Raw genomic sequence first — 21,161 nt, 5'->3', positions numbered from 1 at the left:
TAGACAGAAATGATTTGTATCTCTACCTGACAAAAACCTGCAAGTCAACTCTGACCTAGGAATCTATTCATCAGTAGGATGACAGTTTACATTTGAGGTAGAAAAGACCTTTAGGGGAAAGTTCTATGGGTGAACTTTAGGTCCTTAAGGATGTTTGTAGGTTTTGAATCCAGGAGTTATGTAAATAGTTCCTAGAAAAGTACTGATGTATTTTCTTATTAAGCATCTTGTTCTTTCAGGAGATTAGATCAGATTACAGCCTCTAACCCACCGGGACTGGGTTTCTTTTTCCGAATTCTTCCTGGTTGGACAGCCCTAGTGGGTCCTGTTTTTCACACTGGTCTGTCTCTGAAAGGGGTGTGAATTCAGGCAGAGCGCTACTGCGGTTGGCAGGCCGCCGGGCTGGTTACACCCAGGGGCACAGTGTGCCTAGACCGTCTTCATCCCTTTGAGCTTGTGCTGCTGAAAGCACGGTCCCAGAGCTCCAGGACGAGCGGGAGAGGGGGCTGGAGCCACTGCATCTTCTGTTTCTGAGGCTCTGCTTTTATTCTTTGTTTATTCTTGCCAGTTGTCAGAGAGGAAGGGAAGGGGAGGAGAGATTTTGAGCCTCTTTTGAGATTCTCTGTCCTGGGCTAGCCATAGAGGCAGCTCTGAGCTTACAAGGGGGAGGAGGTCCCTGCCCTGCCTGGAGGAGCCCTCAAGTATGAGAAACTGGTAAGATCCACGTCACCAGCTTGGGGTGCACAGGGACGCCACCTTCCCTTTAACGTTCACTTGGTTGTCTTTGAGCCCCCATCCCACTGTCTTCCTTCCCTTCCTCCATCGCCTGTTCCATGTCTCAGGGGCGCTCCATCAGTCCAAGGGTTGATTAGCCTCGGTTGCCATTCCTCCCGGGGGAGACCAGAGAGCCTGCTCCATCAGCCAAGGAACCTGCTTCCACTGCAGGTTGAGCACAGGTTGGCCACTCCTGGAAGATCCCTGTGCCCGGCAGACCCTGCCCTGGTGGCCCAGGCCAGCCGCAGGCCATGCTGGTCCACACTCGCTTCTCCGGGTAGGGGCACTGGAGGAAGTCTCTTGCCCCACAGCTTGTGCCCGGCTCTGATGCACTGCTTAGGCCTGGCCTGTGGGGCCATGGCGTTTCCTCACCCCAGGCACGAGAGCTGCAGAGCCGCGGCGCCTGGGAGAGAGGGTGTTGCTCTGGGCCTCATTTCTGCCGCCAGGACAAACAACGGCAGTTCTGAGCCTGGCTCCTCATCCTTTGATCCTGGGATGATGACGTTCGTGTCAGGACCACAGTCCACTTTGTGCAGCGCCTGGGCACAGTGAGCCCTCACGGGAGGAGGGCTGCTGCCCCTGTTGGTCTGAGATCAGGCGGGAGGATGCCCGGAGGTGCAGGATTAGGCCTTGGATCCTGGAGCGCAAGCCATAGGCTGTGACCACGACTCCCTGCTGTCTACTTATTCTCTGCGTTCAGTTCCCTTCCGTTACCCTAAGTCTCTGGGGACGTCTTGTTGTAAAGACCAACTCTGACTCGAGCTGTAAAGGAGGAGGTCATGGGTCCAGATTGGGACGGAGCATGTATTCACAGAGGAGGGCCCTCATCCTCACCCGGGTAGTGATGCCGAGCGAAGCTGGGATTAGCAGGATCCTCAAAGGGAGGTGAATTGGAAAGGAAGGGAATGCTTTGGGGTCCGGCGGGCCTGAGGTCAGCCCTCACACACACACTAGCTTGGTTTTACTTTTAAGAAGGAAGGTGCACCCCTGTCCATTAGCGGTTTTTAATCCTCATAGTAGCCCCCCTTTATGGAAGGCACTATTGTGCACGTCAAACAGCCAGGGAAACCCAGGATAGCAGAGGGTTAGTCATTCACATAAGATCTCGCTTGCGGGAGATGGGGTGGGATGCAGGGCCAGTGCTGTGCGCCCCAAGCCCCTATCTCTTTCTTAAGGCGTTGTACACTCACACATCAGGTGCATAGGGGTGTCTTCATGGTACGAAAATGATTTTTTTTTTTTTTGCGGTACGCGGGCCTCTCACTGTTGTGGCCTCTCCCGTTGCGGAGCACAGGCTCCGGACGCGCAGGCTCAGCGGCCATGGCTCACGGGCCCAGCCGCTCCGCGGTATGTGGGATCCTCCCGGACCGGGGCGTGAACCCGTATCCCCTGCATCGGCAGGCGGACTCTCAACCACTACGCCACCAGGGAAGCCCCCGAAAATGATTTTCGTTTGCTTATCTTAAAGTATAGTTTCACGCAAGGTCAAGTTTCAAAATACAGGCAATTGATTTGGGATGTAAATGTCCAAATGGTACACTGAATTGACCAAGATTTTGTTGTCTTTAGGTATGGCTGACTTCCGGAAGGTTTTTGCAAAAGCCAAGCACATAGTCATCATTTCAGGGGCTGGCGTCAGTGCTGAGAGTGGGGTACCGACTTTCAGAGGAGCGGGAGGTTATTGGAGAAAATGGAAAGCTCAGGTTAGTCATGTCTCCAGAGCACCGAGAGGCTCTTCTGCATGAAGCCATAGTAGTGTTTGACTTGGAACCTATACCTACTCCTGAAACCCAGAGAGGAAAGTTTTGAAATTTACCATGACCCTTTTGTCCTGTTTGTTTTGGCATTGACACACAGTCCGTGTGATTAAGATCTCAGATTTAAGCAAAGCAGCCTCTTTCCTTTCTTTCTAGCATGCATTGATTGCACTTATTCACATAACAATTGGGTTTCTTCCAGTAACTAAAGTGGAACCAGAAAACTTTGGTTAGCATAATTCATTACTTTTCTATAGATGTTGAAATTTAGAATTACACATTTTTTAAAAGTTTCTCTGAACTTTTCATGTGAGAAACAGTGTTGAATTGTTAAAGGCTTAGGCCTTGATGCTCAAAACTTTATATGAAGGTCATTAGGATGTAAGTTCTCTGGGGGCATGCAGTTTTTTTAATTCAGTTTTTATTGAGGTATAATATATTGGGAAAAAACCAAACAAACTTTTTGGCCAACCCAATACATGCAAGAAGATTCGCCAATATAAGTGTACAATTCAGTGAGTTTTAATAAATGTATACAGTGGTGCAGCCACCACCAGGATCACGGTGTGGAACATTTCTGTGCCCCAGAATGTTCCCTCAAGGCCCCTGTAGGCAGTCTCCTCCCCTCCCCCTGGCCCAGGAAATCCCTAGTTTTGGAGGGAAGGGAAATGTGCCTGTTTTCTTCATCGCTCTATCCCCAGCTCCCAGAACTCTGGCACATGTAGATGCCTAATAGATTTCTGTTGGTCGAAAGAAGGCACTCATGAGTAATTACTTAAGTGCATGACTTCCAGATTTCATAGGTAACTTCTTATTGAGTGAAGGGTGAATGAACCTGCCCTTCCCCTGTTAAATGTCTTAGGCTGGCAGATGTTGAGGATGTCTTGTCACCTCTCTGCTGCCCTCCGGGCGAGTCTGGGGATCATCACCTTAAAGGTGAGGGAGGGGAGAAAGGAGAGCAGAGGGCCCTTAGGGTCCCACAAGAAGCAGCAGCTGCGGAGGGCAGTCCCTGGATCTGAGAAGCAGGGCGGGGTGGGGGCGGACGGGGGTGCTCAGCGGGCGTCAGGAGGGGCTTCCAGAGGGGTGCTCGGTGGTGTCAAAGCAGCTCAGGGTCTGTGGGGACCCGAAGAAGTCAGTCGACTGTTTGACTCCACCTGTGTGCCAGGGCTGCAGCTTCATGCGCTGCCTGTGACCGCTTCGGGCCACCGGAGGTCTGAGTGGGGACAGGAAGGAAGTAAGTACAGGGTTGATGTGGATGATCCACGGCACAGGTGATCCCCTCCCCCGATGCAGGCGGACTTTACCACCAGGTTGAAGGGTGACCTTTATAGTGAAACAAAATGCATCATCCCAACCCCGCCTCAATCCATTTAGGGAACGTTTCAGTCATTGCCAGCGGTTCCCCTCCCCCAAGCTTCCAGCCCCAGACAGCTACCGACCACACTGCTCTTCCACCGGGCGATGAGATTTGCCTCTCCTAGAAGAGGAATCGTACTTTAAAAAAATATGTATTTTATATATATCCTGTTACTATAATGTATATACTATTTTTTATATGTGTAGTGTTGTGTGTGTGTGTGTGTACCTATCGTTATAGTTATAAAAACCGAGTTTTTCAACTATGGCCATTATATCTCAGTTGGGCATTTTGCATTTTACTTTTCTTTCTGGATAAATGAGCTTGGCATCCTGTAATGTGGAGCTCCATGAAAAACTGGATTCCAGGCTAAATTACCTTCCCACCTGTTACTCGACTTCACGTTCATAACTTACTCGAGTGGAAGATGAGACAGGTTGCGGTCTCCCTGCCTCATCACTGGGGAAGTTAGACCGATTTCTCCAAGGTCCCTCGTGAGCCCCAGGCCCCGACCTGTGGCTGCCACGCCACATGTACCGACACGGACGTGTCCCTGCGGGCACCTCCCAAAGCTGCCTCTCTGCTTAGAGCAAAGGGGGCCTGGGAGCGTCCCGCCGGCTGCAGCAGCCCTGCCGCCCAGCTTCTGGAGCATCAGAGCTTCTTTCCCTCCCTGACTGCTGCCTCCTTTCTGCCCCCCAGGACCTGGCCACCCCTCAGGCCTTTGCCCGAAACCCGTCCCAGGTGTGGGAGTTCTACCACTACCGGCGCGAGGTAGTGCAGAGCAAGAAACCCAACGCCGGGCATCTGGCCATCGCTGAGTGCGAGGCCCGGCTGGGCAGGCAGGGCCGACGGGTCGCGGTCATCACGCAGAACATCGATGAGCTGCACCGCAAGGCCGGCACCAAGAACCTTCTGGAAATCCATGGTGAGGGACCCTCGGTCTTCCGTGGGAGGGGGGAACCAGACCTGAAAACACAGGTGCTGCCATGTCCCAGCTGGGCCCACTGCGTCTTAACAAGACCCCAGGTGTCTGGACCGTCGACCACCCTGCCTGGAGAAGCCCGGTCTGCTCTGCTGTGTGCTCTCCCCTCCCTGGGTGTCCTGTTGAGGGGCCTTATGTTCCCAGACAGCACCCCCCAAGCTGGGCTGAGGGAAGCGGGAGGTTTGGGCCATTGAACAGCTGTGGCTTTAGCAGGATTCAGCTCCGGAAAGGCCTGGCATCCCTGGGGGAACCATTTACTCTCCCTGTGTCCCCGATCGGCACTGTCCGCTGAGGCTGTGCTTCTGCTCAGCCCTCGAGCCTTTAGGGAGCTGCCAGCTCGGTGACCTTCGCTGCAGTGAGCCCACCAGGTCTGGGACACCGCGGAGCTTGTCCTGGGTCCCTCTGGCTTCCCTTCTTTGCGTTTAATGACACCCTCCTCTTCCCTCTTCTTTTTTTTTTCTTTTTTTCCTTTTTTGTGGTACGCAGGCCTCTCACTGTTGTGGCCTCTCCCATTGCGGAGCACAGGCTCCGGACGCACAGGCTCAGCGGCCATGGCTCACAGGCCCAGCCGCTCCGCGGCATGTGGGATCTTCCCAGACCGGGGCACGAACCCGTGTCCCCTGCATCGGCAGGCAGACTCCCAACCACTGTGCCACCAGGGAAGCCCCTCTTCCCTCTTCTTAATCCTCTCCCCTTTTCGCTCTCACCGAAAATCTAATCAGTTCATTCATACAAGAGCATAAATGGGTATGCAGGAATTTCTTCCCAAGGGCATTTAATAGTCTACAAAAGTTCAGTCCCAAGAAACGCATTTCAAATTGTGGAATTTCCAGAAGCAGTGACCCAGTGGGGCTCCAGGCTCCCTCTAGTTTAGCTGTCTCTTCAAAAAATAAGTCTCTGGGTGTCCTTGCTTGGATCACATACCTCCCTTTTGACCGAACACTACTGCTAGAAGGATAGGCTGCTACAATTGGACCAGTCTGGAACTCGTGCCCGAGCTTGTATCTGGGGATGTGACTGACAGCTCCGTCATTTGGGCGTGGGATAGAGGAGATGTGGCTCCCCAAAGAAGGAGTTCTGGACAGAATGAAACAGTGTGTGTTCACCGCAGTGTGATGTGTTCAGCACTGGGCATGGGGTGACTATTTAGTGAATTGAGATCACCTTTTATTGGTTAAGCTCAATAAGTCATTGCTAGTTTTAACAGTTATTTTCTTCGTTTGTTAGTTGATTATTTATTGAGCTGCTTTTGTAGAAAAGATTGAAGCCTTATTAAGTCAAAATTAAGATTCTGTAAAACACATCCCAAGCTATTGAGCCTTTATCAGTCATACACTTAGTAAATCCTGCCCTTAGGTTTAGATTGGCTTCTTCTACTCAACAGACTACTTCAGTTCCACCCGAACATCAGGGCGCTCAGAGAGCTCCTTAGTCACACAGCAAGTTATTTCATCCGCCTCTCTCTCCAACAGATCATGCAGTCCAGGAGGGCAGATGTTCTGGCTTGTTCAATAGTACTGCATGCCTTTATGTTCCCTGTGATACCTGGGGTAGGCCCATTTGTTAAAACGATGTATAAAAACTAAATTATTTTGTACCCTTTCAGACGTGGAGACAGTTGCTCCTGAGTACACTAAATTCCAGTCTTGTTTAACTTTTGTTTTTCAGGTAGCTTATTTAAAACTCGATGCACCTCTTGTGGAGTTGTGGCTGAGAATTACAAGAGTCCAATTTGTCCAGCTTTATCAGGAAAAGGGTAATTATACTGCACTACAGAATAGACGTATGTCGTTTTGTCTAAGTTGAATATAAATGTGAAGAAATTGAACATTCATCTAAGATGCCCATGGGTATTTATGAGAAATAAAACTGGGTACAGTACAGCTATATGATAAAAGAAGTACTTTGCTCACAATTTACAATGTTAAGCGAAAGCAACGGAATCTAACTCTGTACAGTATGATCCCAACTTTGTATTTAAAGACACACACACACACACGCACACACACACACACACACACACACACACACACACACACCCATGTTGATGTTATCTTTATATAGATAAAAGTCCAGAAGAAAATACAACAAAATATTAACAGGAGTGGTAGGATTATGGGCAATTTTGATTTCTTCTTTATATCTTTCTGAATTTTCCAACACTTCTATGATGAACATTTACTCTTATTGTAATTGGGGCAAAAAATTAAGAGTAAACTCAGAATATTGAGAAAAAATTCTACCTGGCCGTTTTAAATCAGTATAAATTATCCACGTAACTTATTAGCATAATGTCATTGCAGGTGATTGCAACTAGGATGACATATACCATGCAAATCATGAAACTCTCCTTAGCACAACAGGTACTCCGCCCGCTTCCCACGTACAAATTCCCTCTCCTGAGGTAGAACCAGTGGTAATTGTTTGGTGTCCATCCTCCTAGTACCCTTCTAAGTCAGTGTGTATTCATTAGGAGTTTTGTACCATATACTGCCAGGCAAAGAGACAGTCTTACTGGGTTATCTTATTTCATTGTTCTTCGATTACACCAGTAACGTTCTTTCTTTTATGATATTATTTACTTCAGGGCTCCAGAACCTGAAACTCAAGATGCCAGAATCCCAGTGGAGAAACTTCCCCGGTGGGTAAAAATCTTTGATCTGTGTTTGGTGTTCCAGATTGCAAAAAAAAAAGAAAATTAGGAGTCAAAATCCAAGTTCATTTGGTGAGATGCCTCTTAAATGTGCAAATGCCGAAACCAGCCCTGATCTATGAGGCCAAGGGCGAAAGGACAAAAGGTGAACCAAGCCAGCCTTAAGAGAAGTGCTTCTGCTCCGTCCCTTTCTCCTCTGTGTTATGGTGGGATCCTTTCAGGTCTGAAAGTTTCAGCAGCTGTTATGTTGTAGACACTTAGCAGTGTATATGAAGCATAGAGGCTGGCATACCGGAACTAACTGGTCCATAAGCCTCAGCTGCTATCCTCTCCATCCTCCTCCCCATCATCACAGTTATTAATCCAGGGTTATGGAGGCAGAAAGAGGTCTTGCAAAGGTGAAGTTGTGGGACCAAATAGAATTTTTGTAGAGTAACAACAACAAAAAACTTTTATGTCAGTTTTTCAAAACTAGACATTAAAATAGCGCTTCCAAAAGTGTTTCTTAGAGCACTAGATCCATGTGAAGTTATAGGCATTACTTGAAAAAAAGATGTCACGTGCTCAAATAAATATGGAAACACTAGATTGAACGAAGTTAAAGTATGTTTCCTTTACTGCAGGACTAATCAGAGCACTGAATGTGTGAAAGTACATTGTTACTCTCTAAAAAGCGATTATGTTAGTATTTCCTTGGTTGACTTAACCTTTTTTATTTTTCTTAATAAGGGTTTCCATTACTAAATTCAAAGTTTTGCTCTAAAAGAATGTTTTCATTACTAAATTCTGAAGTTTTGATCTAAAAGAATCTTGAGTAGGAGATTAATATGATGAAAATGGTGTTTGGGGGAGATTATTTTAGAAGGTAATTATAAGATGACCTGGGGTAGTAGCGAGTGAAAGATGAGAGATTTTTAGGAATTGACGCTTGGAGAACTTGGCTAGAGACAGGGCAAGAGAGAGGTGAATCTTAGAGAAGAAAGGAGGAGGTCACTGATGAAATTAACAAGCAGTTGACATGTTAGAGGCAAACCTCAGCCCAGTACATTCCTCCCGGGCCTGGCTGGCCGCGAGCACGCCCGTGCCCATGACCGTGGGGAAGCAGCTGGGGAAGAGACAGCTGTTTAGAAGGAGAACAGCGAGGCTGGCTGAAACGCCTCCACCAGCACGTCAGCCCAGTGCGTCCAGACAAAATAGAAACTTCATAAGGGCAGGTAAAACTACACCTTCAGGACAAGCTCATGTGCGCTGGAGGGAAGGGATGGGGGATAGGAAGGCTCAGAGTGACCTACCTGGACAGACTGGGCCTGGTGCAGCCCCTGGCTGTCCCCGCTGCACCTGGGCAGACCTTCCTGAGAGCAGGTCTTGGGGTTGGTGTAAGGATGGCGCTCTTCCAGGTGTGGAGAGGCAGCGTGCGGGGGCCTGCTGCGACCGCACGTGGTGTGGTTTGGAGAACACCTGGACCCTGCCGTCCTGGAGGAGGTTGACAGGGAGCTGGCCCTCTGTGACCTGTGTCTAGTGGTAGGTCATGCCCGTCCCTGATGCTCGGGATGCTCTGAAACACCAGGCGGGGGGTGGGGTGGGGGTGGGGGTTGCTTCCTCCCTCCCTCCCCCTCTTTTCCCTCCTCCCGCTTCCCCTCCTTCTCCCTCTCTCCCCCTCCTCCCTCCCTTCCTTCCTTTTCTTAAGGGTGTGTTGAGAGTCTGGGGGTGCCCTACAGAAAAACTAAGAAACGGTGAATAAGATACGCTCTCAAAATATGAAACTATGGAAGACCATGTCTGGGGCTTCTCAAAGCCTTTCCCCCCTGGAAGAGAAATAATGAAAAGAGCATGTTATTGGTTCTGATTTTGAAAGTAACACATGCTCATTATTAAATGTGAGAAAATACAAAAAAGTATAAAATTATAAAGAAGAAATTAGAGATCACCAATAATTCCACCATCCCAAAATAGTCACTGTTAGCATTTTGGTGTGATCTCTTCAAGACCAGAGGGGAGCGAACTATGATAATGTACATCGTCTTGTGAACGAAGTTGTATTGGAGCATAGCCATACCCTTTCTTCTATGTATTGCCTATGGCTGCTATCACACTATAATAGAGCTGAGTATTTGTGACAGAGACTGCATGGCCTGCAAAGCCTAAAAAATTTACTATCTGGCCCTTTACACAAAGTTTACCCACCCTGGTCTAGACCTTTTCTTATGCAGATGTAGACATATTCAAATTCAAAAGTGGGTTCATACTGTATGTTCTGCTTGGAAGCTGCTTTATTCACATAGCAGTTCACTTAGCCTATTTCATGTCCGTACGTCCAAATCCACATCATCTTTTAACTGGCTGCGTGGTGTTCCACTGTATGGATATAAAAGGACATAGTTAACCAGTCCTCCACTGTTGGACACTTAGGCTGTTTCAGATTTTGATATTTTAAACAGTGCTATGATGAACGTCCTTAGATGTAACTCTTAGCACGCTCTTCAAGTTATTTCCTGAGGGCAGATTTCCTGGAAGTGGAATTAATGGGACAAAGGGCATGCATGTTTCAAATTCTCCTAACACATCTCTAAGAGTAGAAGCGGCCTCTCATGGGTGCGTGTTCATTCAGCTGGTATTTCTTGAGTGCGTCCCACTGTTGAATCTAGTATCAATGTACTTGATAGATGGTTAAGCAAGGAAAGCTGGCTTGTAAAACTTGGTCTGGTCTCCCTGCTCTTGTAAAGAATGTTTATAAATATATATTCATAGAGAAAAACCCGAAAGAATATACATCAAAATGTGAACAGTGATAATCTTGGTAGAAGTAGGATTATGAATGACACGTATGTGTTTTCTCTTTGTATTTTCTAACTTAAAAGGAACATGGATTATTTGCATCTCTTCAAAGAGCAGAAGCAAAACTAAAATGAACCCCCTCTGGGTGACGATCGAGTCATTTCTTTGCCATTCTCTCCGTGTGTGCAGCTCTTCTCTTCGTATCGCGTGTCCTTCCCGAATTCTAGGGATCAGCCAGAGGGGTGCCTCCTGCCTCCCTGTTTGTCCCTCAGACGCTCTCCATTTATCCCATCCAGCTTAGCTGTCCTCACACCCGCCACCACAAACTGGCCCAGGTTTCTGATAGGTTTTCTGAAAAGCTGTTTCTTCTCCATGGTGTGGTCATTTGTCCGTTTCCGTTTGTTTGCTCTGTAGGTGGGAACTTCCTCGGTGGTCTACCCCGCCGCCATGTTTGCCCCCCAGGTGTCTGCCCGGGGGGTACCGGTGGCCGAATTTAACATGGAAGCCACCCCTGCAACGAACACATTCAGGTACCGGGGTCACCAAGGTGGGAATGCACGCTATTGAGCAGGTTTGGACGAGGTCATCCAAGCAGATTTTACCTACTATTTTAATTTAAAAACACGGAGTTTGTGTTTTCTTATTTGGCCTATAGTTGCTTTGATGGAAGAAAACAAAGTATTAAACCTAGATGAAGGTAGCTGTGTCTTTTTACGGGACGTTTGCCATAGGGTTTTTGTTTTTCACATTTTGAAAGTTCTTCCTTGATTCTTCAGACTTTACTTTTTTTTTTTTTTTCCTGGTACGCGGGCCTCTCACTGTTGTGGCCTCTCCCATTGCGGAGCACAGGCTCCGGACGCGCAGGCTCAGCAGCCATGGCTCACGGGCCCAGCCGCTCCGCGGCATGTGGGATCCTCCTGGACCAGGGCTCGAACCCGTGTCCCCTGCATCGGCAGGTGGACTCTCAACCACTGCGCCACCAGGGAAGCCTAGACTTTACTTTTATTTGTATTTTTAAGCTAGATTTAGTAATGGCATTTAGAGGTAGGTCAGCTGAAGACTCAGCACGTAAGCCCAGGAGATACCCATGCGGAACTCCATCACCCACTCTTCTCACTGTGGGGCTCCCTGAGCAAATGCCTCTTTGGTCTTACTGTCAAGAATATTTGTACTTGTGGCCATATTATGATACTGATCCTGTTTCCCAAATTTGTGTGCAAAGTGTAGATTATCGCAGTATTCATTTGTAGTCTCATTCTAGGTTCCATTTTATGTCTTCACCTTTGTTTTGCTTTTTTTCACCCCTGCTTTTCTCTCTTCGTTTTTAATGTAGTTTATATATTCTTGTCAGTCTGTTTAATTCCTTTCCAGAATAAGGTAGACTATAAACAAATAAATAAATATGAATAAATAAAAGAAAACTTCACTGAAGCTTCTTGTCACTACTTTAGTCAGTGGTTTTTACCTCAGGTTTTAAAAATCTGATGACCCAGGAGATTCTGGTGTAATTGGTGTGAGGTGTAGCCTGAGCCCTATGACTTTTATAAGCTTTCTAGGTGATTCTAATGTGCAGCCAGGTTGAGAACCAATGCTCTTTTTCATTGGGATAAAATTGTGTCACAGACAATGTGGAAACACTCAAATATAATCCTCTTCAGGTGAGTGAGCTGACTTTCTTCCTAGACTTCTCCAGGTCTTTTTAATCAGCTACAGCCTATGTGCTTTGACCATAGTTCTTCATTTGTGTATAAGAGGTGGGAACTAGGAAGGCACCTTTTAAATTTATTTACTTAATAATTTATTTATTTTTGCCTGTGTTGGGTCTTCGTTGCTGCACGCGGGCTTTCTCTAATTGTGTCGACGGGCTTCTCATTGCGGTGGCCTCTCCTGTTGCGGAGCACAGGCTCCAGGCACACAGGCTTCAGCAGCTGTGGCACGCAGGCTCAGCAGTTGTGGCTCACGGGCTCCAGAGCACAGGCTCAGCAGCTGTGGCACATGGTCTAGCCTCTCCGCGGCATGTGGGATCCTCCTGGACCAGGGCTCGAACCCGTGTCCCCTGCACTGGCAGGTGGACTCCCAACCCCTGCGCCACCAGGGAAGTGCCAGGAAGGCACCTTTCAAAACATTGCCTTCTATGTGAAACTTAGACTCTGGAAATGACAGAATGCTGCTGGAAGAAATACAGAAGACCTAAGTATATGGAAGGACATAGCTGAAGAGAGTCCAGAAAATAAACCTCATGTTTATAGTCAACTGATTTTTGAAAAGGGTATGAAAACAAATCAGAAAGGGAAAGAATAATCTTTTTAACAAATGGATAGCCACCTGCAAAAGAATGAAATTGGACCCCTTAAGTACACCATAAACAAAAGCGGATCACAGACCTAAATGTAAGAGCTAAAACTATAAATTTCTTCAAAGAAAATATAGGGGTAAATCTTTGTGACCTTAAGTTAGTCACAGCCTCCTCGACATGACATCAAAAGCACAAGTAGCAGAAGACAAATGGATAAAGTGAACTTCAAGCTTCTGCGCTTCAATGGACACCAGCACAAAGATGAAGAAGACAGTCCACAGAATGGGAGGACATGTTGGCAAGTCTAATATTGTAAAGGAACTGGTATCCAGCATATATAAAGAACGCTCACAACTCAATAATGAAGAGACGAATAACCCAATTAAAAAGTGGGCCAAAGATTTGAATAGACACTTCTCCAAATATATATATATACACGGTCAATAGGCACATTGAAAAGATGCTGAGCATCATTAATCATTAGGGAAAGACAAATTAAAACCGCAACCAGATACCACGTAACCACTAGCATGGCTGTAATTTAAAAAATGGAGAATCACAAGTGTTGGTGAAGAAACTGGACCGCTCATACATCGCTGGTGGGAATGTAAAATGATTCAGCTGCTTTGGAAAACAGTATGGTGGTTCCTCAAAAGATTACATACACAGTTGACATATAACCCAGCAATTCTACTCCTAGGTATGCAGTCAAGAGAAATGAAAATATATGTCTACACAAAAATGTGTACATGAATGTTTATAGTAGCATTGATCATAATAAAAAATGGAAACAACCCACATGTCCTTTAACTGATGAATGGATAAACAAAACTTGTTATCTATACAATGGAACGTTATTCAGCCATAAAAAGAATGAAGTACTGATACATGCTACGACATGGAAGATGCTTGAAAACGTTATATTTAGTGAAAGAAGCCAGGCACACAAGATCAAATATTGTATGATTCTGTTTTGTACGAAATACCCGGAATAGGCAAATCAACAGAGACGGAAGGTAGATCAGTGGTTGTCTAGTGTTGGGGTGGGGAGGAATGGGGAATAACTAACTGCTAATGGTACGGGTTTACTTTGGGATGATGAAGATGTTCTAAAGTTGCTTGTGGTGATGGTTGTACAGTTCTGTGAATATACTCAAAAACCTGTTAAATTATACCTTTTAAATGAGTGGATTGTAAGTGAATTATATCTCAATAAAGTTGTTCTATTAAAAAAGTTATTGTCTTCTAACTTACCCACTAAAATATTGGTACATTGTGGCACTTACATGTAGCACCTGGGCTACTTAGCATCATCAAAAGTAACATTGCAGCCAGGTAACCCAAGCCTCTTGTCTGCTTGAAGGAGCATCAGAACGCTCCCAGGTGGGGACAGGGTAAATTTTCTGAAGCAGGAAATGCGGTTCATCCCCAAATTCTGTTTTTCTTCGAATGTGGCTTATTTTCAGTCAGTTGACCTCCAGCTCATCTCTAATAAGTGTACAGAAAAGTATACATCATTGTAGAAAAGTAAAATGCAGATAGGGAAAAAGAAGAAAATAAAACTCGAGTGTTTAGACAACCCAAGATAAGAGTTGGCCTCTGCCTTTCACGCTCAGGACTGACCAGGAAGGACTGGGCATCTGTCGTGTTAGTCTTCATGTGAAAGGAAATGGAACTTGGTGGTTTCCATGCAAGTTAAGAAGAGATTCTTGGCATGTACTAATGATATCACTTCATAAGTTGGGCCTCCTAAAGCCGCAGACCTGCTTCAGCTGCTACTCTTCTTCAACCAGAATTCTTCAGCTTCACGTCCTGAAAACCTGCCGTGTCTCTGTTTAGACAAACAGGCTACTTGCTAGTCAGAGACTTTGATCGGATTTGGACAGCACCGACCGCAAGAACCACGAGAACAGATGCCTGTGGGCTTCTTTGGGAGCCGAGACTCTCTGTACCACTGAGTCTGGGAATTTTCCCAGATGAGTGTAACTGACCAGTGAAGCCAGCAATGCTTTAGTCTATAGGCGTCATCAAAGCTGACATTTAGAGGAGACGTGGGTGATCATCTTCGCATCCTACTCAGCTTTTCAAATGGGGAACCAAGCCCGGAGTGATTAAGAGGCTTGTTTAAACAGGCAACTCAACCAAAGCAGAAATTTCTAACATCTTATGTGTAACAGATGTTGGCCGAACTTTAATTAGGTCAAGGGGTCAGCAAACTGCTGCCTGTAGGCCAGATGCACCCACCATGTTTTTTGTAAATAAAGTTTTATTGGAACCTAGCCACCGCCACATGTTCCTGTGTTGTCTGTGGCTGCTATTGTACTTAAACAGCGGAAGTGAGGAGTTGCAGCAGAGACTGTCTGGCCTGCAAAGATGAAAATATTTACTCTCTGGCTTTTTACAGAAAGCAAATTGCCAACCTCTACTCTAGGTTATAATAAGAAAAATGAAAATTGGAATGATATCTCCTTTTAACCTGATTTTCTTCGTTATCTAAATAGGTAGTGGGAATGGCTGCCTCTGTTTTAAACTTGGATCTCACAAGACTCCTTCGACCTTGTACAAGTTGTTTGGATTCTTTGCCCCAATTCTAATTTAGAGACTAAGTGGTGTAGAATTTACCTCCCACTGAAATGTATTAATATTTTCAAGATGTTAATTTAATTAGTTCCAGTTTTTTTTTTTTCCGTGTCCCAGATGGTTGTCTTAGATGACTTCTGAAAAACCATTACACGAGGCTTTTTCAGATTTAGGCTTCGAGGTTTGGGCTGTTACTCATTCCCAGAGGTCCTTGGCAAGTAAGGGTCTGCGTGCATTTGTTGAGGCAGAAATGGGATTTGTGCTCCCGAGACACTGGTGTGCAGGGCTTTCCGAGCACCCTGGGCCCTCCACTCCCAGCGACCACCTGTTGTTCATCTTTGCATTTCTCTAAACTTTGGAATTTAGTCAAAGCCCATCATTGTTTATTTAGTACCTACTATGTACTAGGCACTGCTCTGGGTGCTTAGGATAGGCTATATTAGTAAACAATACACAAACCCTACCATGGGAAGGTGGCATTCTAGCGGTGGAGGCAAATAGTACACAATAAGGATAATAAATGTGCAAATTCTGTGGCCTATGAGAAGTGGGGATTAGGCTGTGGGAAAAGCAAAGGTCGAGCTGGGGGGAGCAGGTGGGTCGCAGGATTCAGTGGGTAGGTGGGGGAGCCTCACTGAGAAGAGGCCTGAGCAGACTTGCAGGAGGGGAAGGAGTTGGCTAAAGAGGTATCTGGGCTAAGAGCTTTCCAGATGCCGGGACCAGCTGGAGCAAAGGCCCCAAGGGGAAAGCAAGCCTGGGCGGTTTGAGGGCAGCAGGGAGGCCAGCATGCTTGGAGAGGAAGGAGCGGGTAGGCGCTCCAGGAGAGGTAGAGGGGTCAGTATGATGAGGAAGTGCCCTGTGTGCTGGGCAAGTGCCCCCAGAGGAAGCTCACTGCAGGTGGGGTTGAGAAGTCTCAGGAATTCTTAGCTAGAAGATGGTTTTATCGCTTGTCTTATTTATGTAAGAGTGTATACAAGAGTGTAAAGAGGTTAGTTCTTTTAATTTACAGTTGATCACATTTGATAGGGAAGGCCAGTGCTCTCCCAGGCTGCATTATCAGGGTAGGGGGTAGGTGCCCTGTTAGTCTGTGCAAAGGGCCCCTGTGGTCTGTTAACCAAAAAAGTCATTTAAAGCAAGAATATAATAAGAAAGGACACATAAGTATTTCATTTTCATTTAAAGCATAAATGTGCATTCATTTGCCTTTTTTTTTTTTTTCTGATAGAGCCAAAGGCCTTTTCTTTGAGTAGGAATCTACTGATTGGAGCTCACCTTTCTTGCATAAATCATATTCATAATCCTCTTGGTGTTCCTCAAATTTCCCTGAAGAGAAAAATCACCTGAGCCTTTATTTTATAAAACAAAACAGATAACCAAGAAAATCAGATCCCAAGGCCCCAGTCTGGACTTCCTGAGTCAGAATATCCAGGGCAAGAGGCTGTTTATTTGTATATTTAACGAGTGACCTAGGTGATTCTTATCATCAGGAAATCTTGGAAAACACTGGAATACAACTCCTGGTTTAGATATTTTTCTGTTTGTTTGTGTTTTTTTGGGGCCATGCTGCGAGGCTTGCAGGAACTTAGTTCCCCACCCAGGGGTTGAACCCACGCCCTCGGCAGTGAAAGCACAGAGTCCTAACCACTGGATCACCAGGGAATTCCCTGTTTTTTCTTTTTCTAAGTGGAGAAAGAACATACAAAAAAAGACTTGTGAAGCAATCCCCCTCATCTTTTCCACCTACATCTAATTTGACAGAATTATTTTTAATAACTTGTTATGTCTTTCCAAAACGTTCAGCTAATTTTCCTAGAAATAACCCTCTTTTAATAGCTATATTTTTGCATTAATTAAATTTTTAATTAAATTGGATCATTACATTAACCAGTAAAAGTGGCGTGAACGTATTCTGGGCGAAACACAGTGGTCTTGGTAATCCTACAGTGGGAGGGGTGAGGGGAAAGGCACTGGGCTGCTAGAACAGGCATCTTCAGACACCTTTGTTCTTGTTCCCCGTTTACTTTTTTTTTTTTTTTTGTGGTACGCGGGCCTCTCACTGTTGCGGCCTCTCCCGTTGCGGAGCACAGGCTCCGGACGCGCAGGCTCAGCGGCCATGGCTCACGGGCCCAGCCGCTCCGCGGCATGTGGGATCCTCCCGGACCGGGGCACGAACCCGTGTCCTCTGCATCGGCAGGCGGACTCTCAACCACTGCGCCACCAGGGAAGCCCCCCGTTTACATTTTTAAACTTGACATCTTAACATTTATCAAAATCATTGAAAAAGATGTGATTCCGAATTACTAGAAATAAAATACCAACATTTAAAAATAAAACTGCCATTATCCTAAACTGCCATTTAAATGTATCCAGTCAAATCTAAATGTCACAACTACTTGATACCCACATCATCCATTTACAGAATATACGAGCCCTTTTTAACAATGAGAACCTTCACATTTTTTCTTTTTCTCTTTGAACTTGTATTCCCATCCTACTTCTACCGTAGAAATTTATGTTAATGTATTTTTATGCTTGAAAATCTTTTGTTGACTATCCTGTTATATTCTGCTGTAAAATATATGAGTTACTTAACTATTTTCAAGTTCTTTAAAACTTAAAAATTGTTCCATTGAAAAATTCTTGTAGATGGAATTACCACTGCAGTAATTTATAGTACTAAGTTGTTGAACAACAAATGATACATTTTGATGAATAATTCCATACAAGTAAAACGATGGGAAATGCATCTCTTAATAGATGCACGGGGCATGAGTTTTTTGAATTAGTTCAGGTATCCATGGCTGAGTATTACGTATTGTTAGAAGGAGATAGAGTTCATGTTGTTGTAGCCCATTCGGCCTGTGGCCACAGGAGACAGACCTGTATTCTGAGAAGATCAGGTTTCCTGACCCACTGCAGTGAGCGAGACCCCAGAGGAGCCGTGGGGCATGTCCCCAAACAAAGGAAAAGATGGAGTTATTATAGGATTTGGAAGGAGGGTTGAGTTTAGGTGAAGTTTAAATGAAGCAGGTTTTGATAGACTCAGCAACTAGCAGGGCTGTGGGTGTGGAGAGGGGTCAGATCTGCTCTGGCTGCAAAGTGGCCACAGGGTCCTGTTTCCTTGAAGGTAGATGTGGAACCCTGGTCCCAGACACCCCTTACCTGGAGCTCTGCACCTGGGTTGGAAGTAAGGCTGCTTCTCGGAGGCAAAGTGGCTTAGGTCCTCCAGACACAGAGGATATTTCATTCTTTACTGCCGTCATACTGGTAGTGTATGATTTTAGAGGACAATTCCCACTCGGTGAGTGACAAAGCAGCGGTCGCTCAGAGAAGGGAGTTGTTAGGATATTGAGCAGCTTGTCTTGGGGGGGAAAAGTTGGGTTTCTTACTAGCTTTGCAGCTGGCTGTATCTGTGTCTCTAATTCCGGTCTGAGGGATGGCAGGGCAGATTTTTACTGGCCGAGCTAAACTTTACCTTTTCAATGTCCAATGTCAATTGTAATTCTTTGTTTTTGCTTTTTTAAAAAAATATTTATTTATTTGGTTGCACTGGGCCTTAGTTGCAGCAGGCGGGCTCCTTAGTTGTGGCACATGGGCTCCTTAGTTGTGGCAGGCGGGCTCCTTAGTTGCAGCTTGTGGGCTCCTTAGTTGCAGCATGCATGTGGGATTTAGTTCCCTGTTGAGGGATCGAACCCAGGCCCCATGAATTGGGAATGCAGAATCTTATCCACTGCGCCACCAGGGAAGTCCCAGTTTTTGCTTTTTATAGATGAAAGTACTGAGAAACCTGGGCCACATAAACCCTGGGTGTGAAAGGAATTTCATTATGGCATCGCCACTCAGATTTTGGACCTCCTTCCAAGTTATATGCTGAAATACCCATGGTAATCTTGAATCACATTTAGTGATCTGTTCATTGACAATTTTATAAGACCCTCTTTCAATTTTACTGACAGCAAGGATGAAACGGCCCTGCTTGCATGTGTTACCCGGTCTTTAGAAACCGTTTGTTTTCTCAGATCCACACCGATATTTCAGACATCCCTTTCTTTTCACGTTCTGGGATAAGGCGCCATTGTAAGCTTTGGGATGAGTGAGGTGAGGTGCAGCTTGCTTTGGTAAATAGGGAGGAGGTTGAATGTGGAAAGGGACACAAGGGAGAACATGTGGAAGTTGAGGCTCTCGGTGCCCGGCTGTGCATCTCGGAAAGTCCTCAAGGGACTCTGCTGGGGTGGAGCTTTCCGGTGGCCAGTGTTCCACACGCTGCCAGTGGTAGAAGGATCAGAGAGGCCATCTGGTCAGGGATGTCTGTTCGTGGCACAGAGAACAGAGTATTCAAGGGCTAAGGCAGTCATGATTTCTGTTGTATCAAGAATAAGGAATATGACCAAATGCTTTTTTCATTTTTAACTGTGCTCAGTTGATTTTCTTATTAACAATACACTAGAGTTAGTTGGGTACTTTTTCCCCCCTGTCCTAAATGTTTTCCCTTGAAAAGGAAGCAGAAGTCGTTGGTTTTTCTTCTTTTCTCTCCCTCCTCTTTCCTTGATCTTTTTCTTTTTCCTGCTTTCTGACTGCGAGTCAGGGCTAGTTGCGAATTCCAGTGGCCGGCTTGAGAGGCCTGTGGACTCAGGTGAAGTCCTTACGGTCCACGTGGTGCAGGAGGTTCTTTTTTTCTTGTCCTTATTACCTGCGAGTAAGATTTTGTAAAACTTACACTATGTCAGTTATGAGTTTGGCAAAGCAATCACAAACTACAGCCATGTCTCCCCTTCTTCCTTAAAAGAAAATCCTTTATAGCACCTAAAGTCTAGGCAATCGCTTTCCCAAATTCCCTTGGTGATGGGGGCCAACCCATAGTGAAGTGTCTGCATTTGGAGTTTTCAGAAACCGCATTTGTGAGAATGTGAATTTTACTCTGGTTGTAACTAAGAAAGTTGACTTGCTGAAGCAGAATGTTCATCTTGCTCATAACTCTGCTGTGTTCATCCTTCTATTTCAGGTTTCATTTCCAGGGGCCATGTGGGACGATGCTTCCTGAAGCCCTTGCACCTCATGAAACTGAAACTGTTTCTTAATTGCCCTGAGGAAGGAAGAAATCACAGCGTATCTACCAGGCCACCAACAGGAGAAACAGTCTTGTGGATGGTGAGCTGAATACTGAAAGGTCTGAATATATCTTCTGGAATCCAAACTGCTGATAAGTGATGGGACTTAGAAGAAATAGTAGTAAACGTGTTTAGAAGGAGAAGTCACAGAACTTCTCAAGTCAATTCATGTTATTTGGTTTGAACCTAAACATAAGATACCTCTGATGTGTTTGGTTGGTTACCAGGAGGGAAACAACTTTGTAATTAGATTGTCTAAAAAAAGTAATTTTTTTTTTTGCTATTTGGGTAGAGGGGTAAAACCCTGGTATTTCTGATTTTTGTGCAAGGTTTGGTGGAAAATAAAATCCCTTTCTACAGCAGGTAATTAATTGACTGTATAAAGATGTTACCCCAAGAGAGATCTTTGTTGGGGACTTTTTCTTGTCAATGTTTATCTTGTTTGGCTGCCTAACCTCAGTTCCAGGGGGATAGCTTACAACAAGAATTCAGGCAAGGAGGGAAGAGAAAATTAGCAATAAGGTAGAAAATCAGGATGAGAAAAAAGAATAATGCAAATATATGGACTCCAAGGATAAACACAGCTGCCTAAAATTTAGCACTGGCCTTCCGAGCAGCCAAGGAGGAAAGGGAGAGGTGATGGTTGGTTGTTCCTCAGTATTATAAACACAGAAGGACATTTCTCACTATCATCAACACACGCTTCCCCCGACACTGAATTTTGAAGGGAGTTTTTCCCGTGGGACTTGAACGTTTTATGCTCATACTACCTCTGCGTAAAGTAGGAAGAATACAGCCCTCTCCTCAAGTCCACCATCTAATGCAGCACCCAGGGATGCCTGCTGCCGGCAAGGCGAGCATCAGAGGCCTGACGGAGGA

The 21,161-nt window shown here is 45.7% G+C and overlaps 1 protein-coding gene across 18 annotated transcripts in view; it reads left to right on the top strand.

Moving 5' to 3' along the window:
• The window catches only part of SIRT5 (sirtuin 5), a 31,268-nt gene that overhangs the window by 8,339 nt on the left and 1,768 nt on the right, over positions 1–21,161 (top strand). For 15 of the 18 annotated variants that reach the window (XM_082637895.1, XM_082637905.1, XM_082637893.1 and 12 more), the window contains 7 exons: positions 2,344–2,477; positions 4,588–4,813; positions 6,539–6,626; positions 7,458–7,511; positions 8,921–9,044; positions 10,713–10,828; positions 20,177–20,683. In XM_082637895.1, the coding sequence (XP_082494021.1) occupies positions 2,344–2,477; positions 4,588–4,813; positions 6,539–6,626; positions 7,458–7,511; positions 8,921–9,044; positions 10,713–10,828; positions 20,177–20,252 (818 nt within the window). In that variant the 3' untranslated portion in view covers positions 20,253–20,683. Of the gene's footprint in view, positions 1–2,343; positions 2,478–4,587; positions 4,814–6,538; positions 6,627–7,457; positions 7,512–8,920; positions 9,045–10,712; positions 10,829–20,176; positions 20,684–21,161 lie in introns of those variants that run through there. The other 3 variants (XM_082637899.1, XM_082637898.1, XR_014295470.1) reach the window with 2 other exon arrangements.

Source organism: Mesoplodon mirus (assembly GCF_964341445.2).
Source record: "Mesoplodon mirus genome assembly, chromosome: 12".
Classification (NCBI taxonomy): Eukaryota; Metazoa; Chordata; class Mammalia; order Artiodactyla; family Ziphiidae; genus Mesoplodon; species Mesoplodon mirus.
Note: the sequence above shows the minus strand (reverse complement) of the source record. Positions and strands in the feature narration are given on the sequence as shown.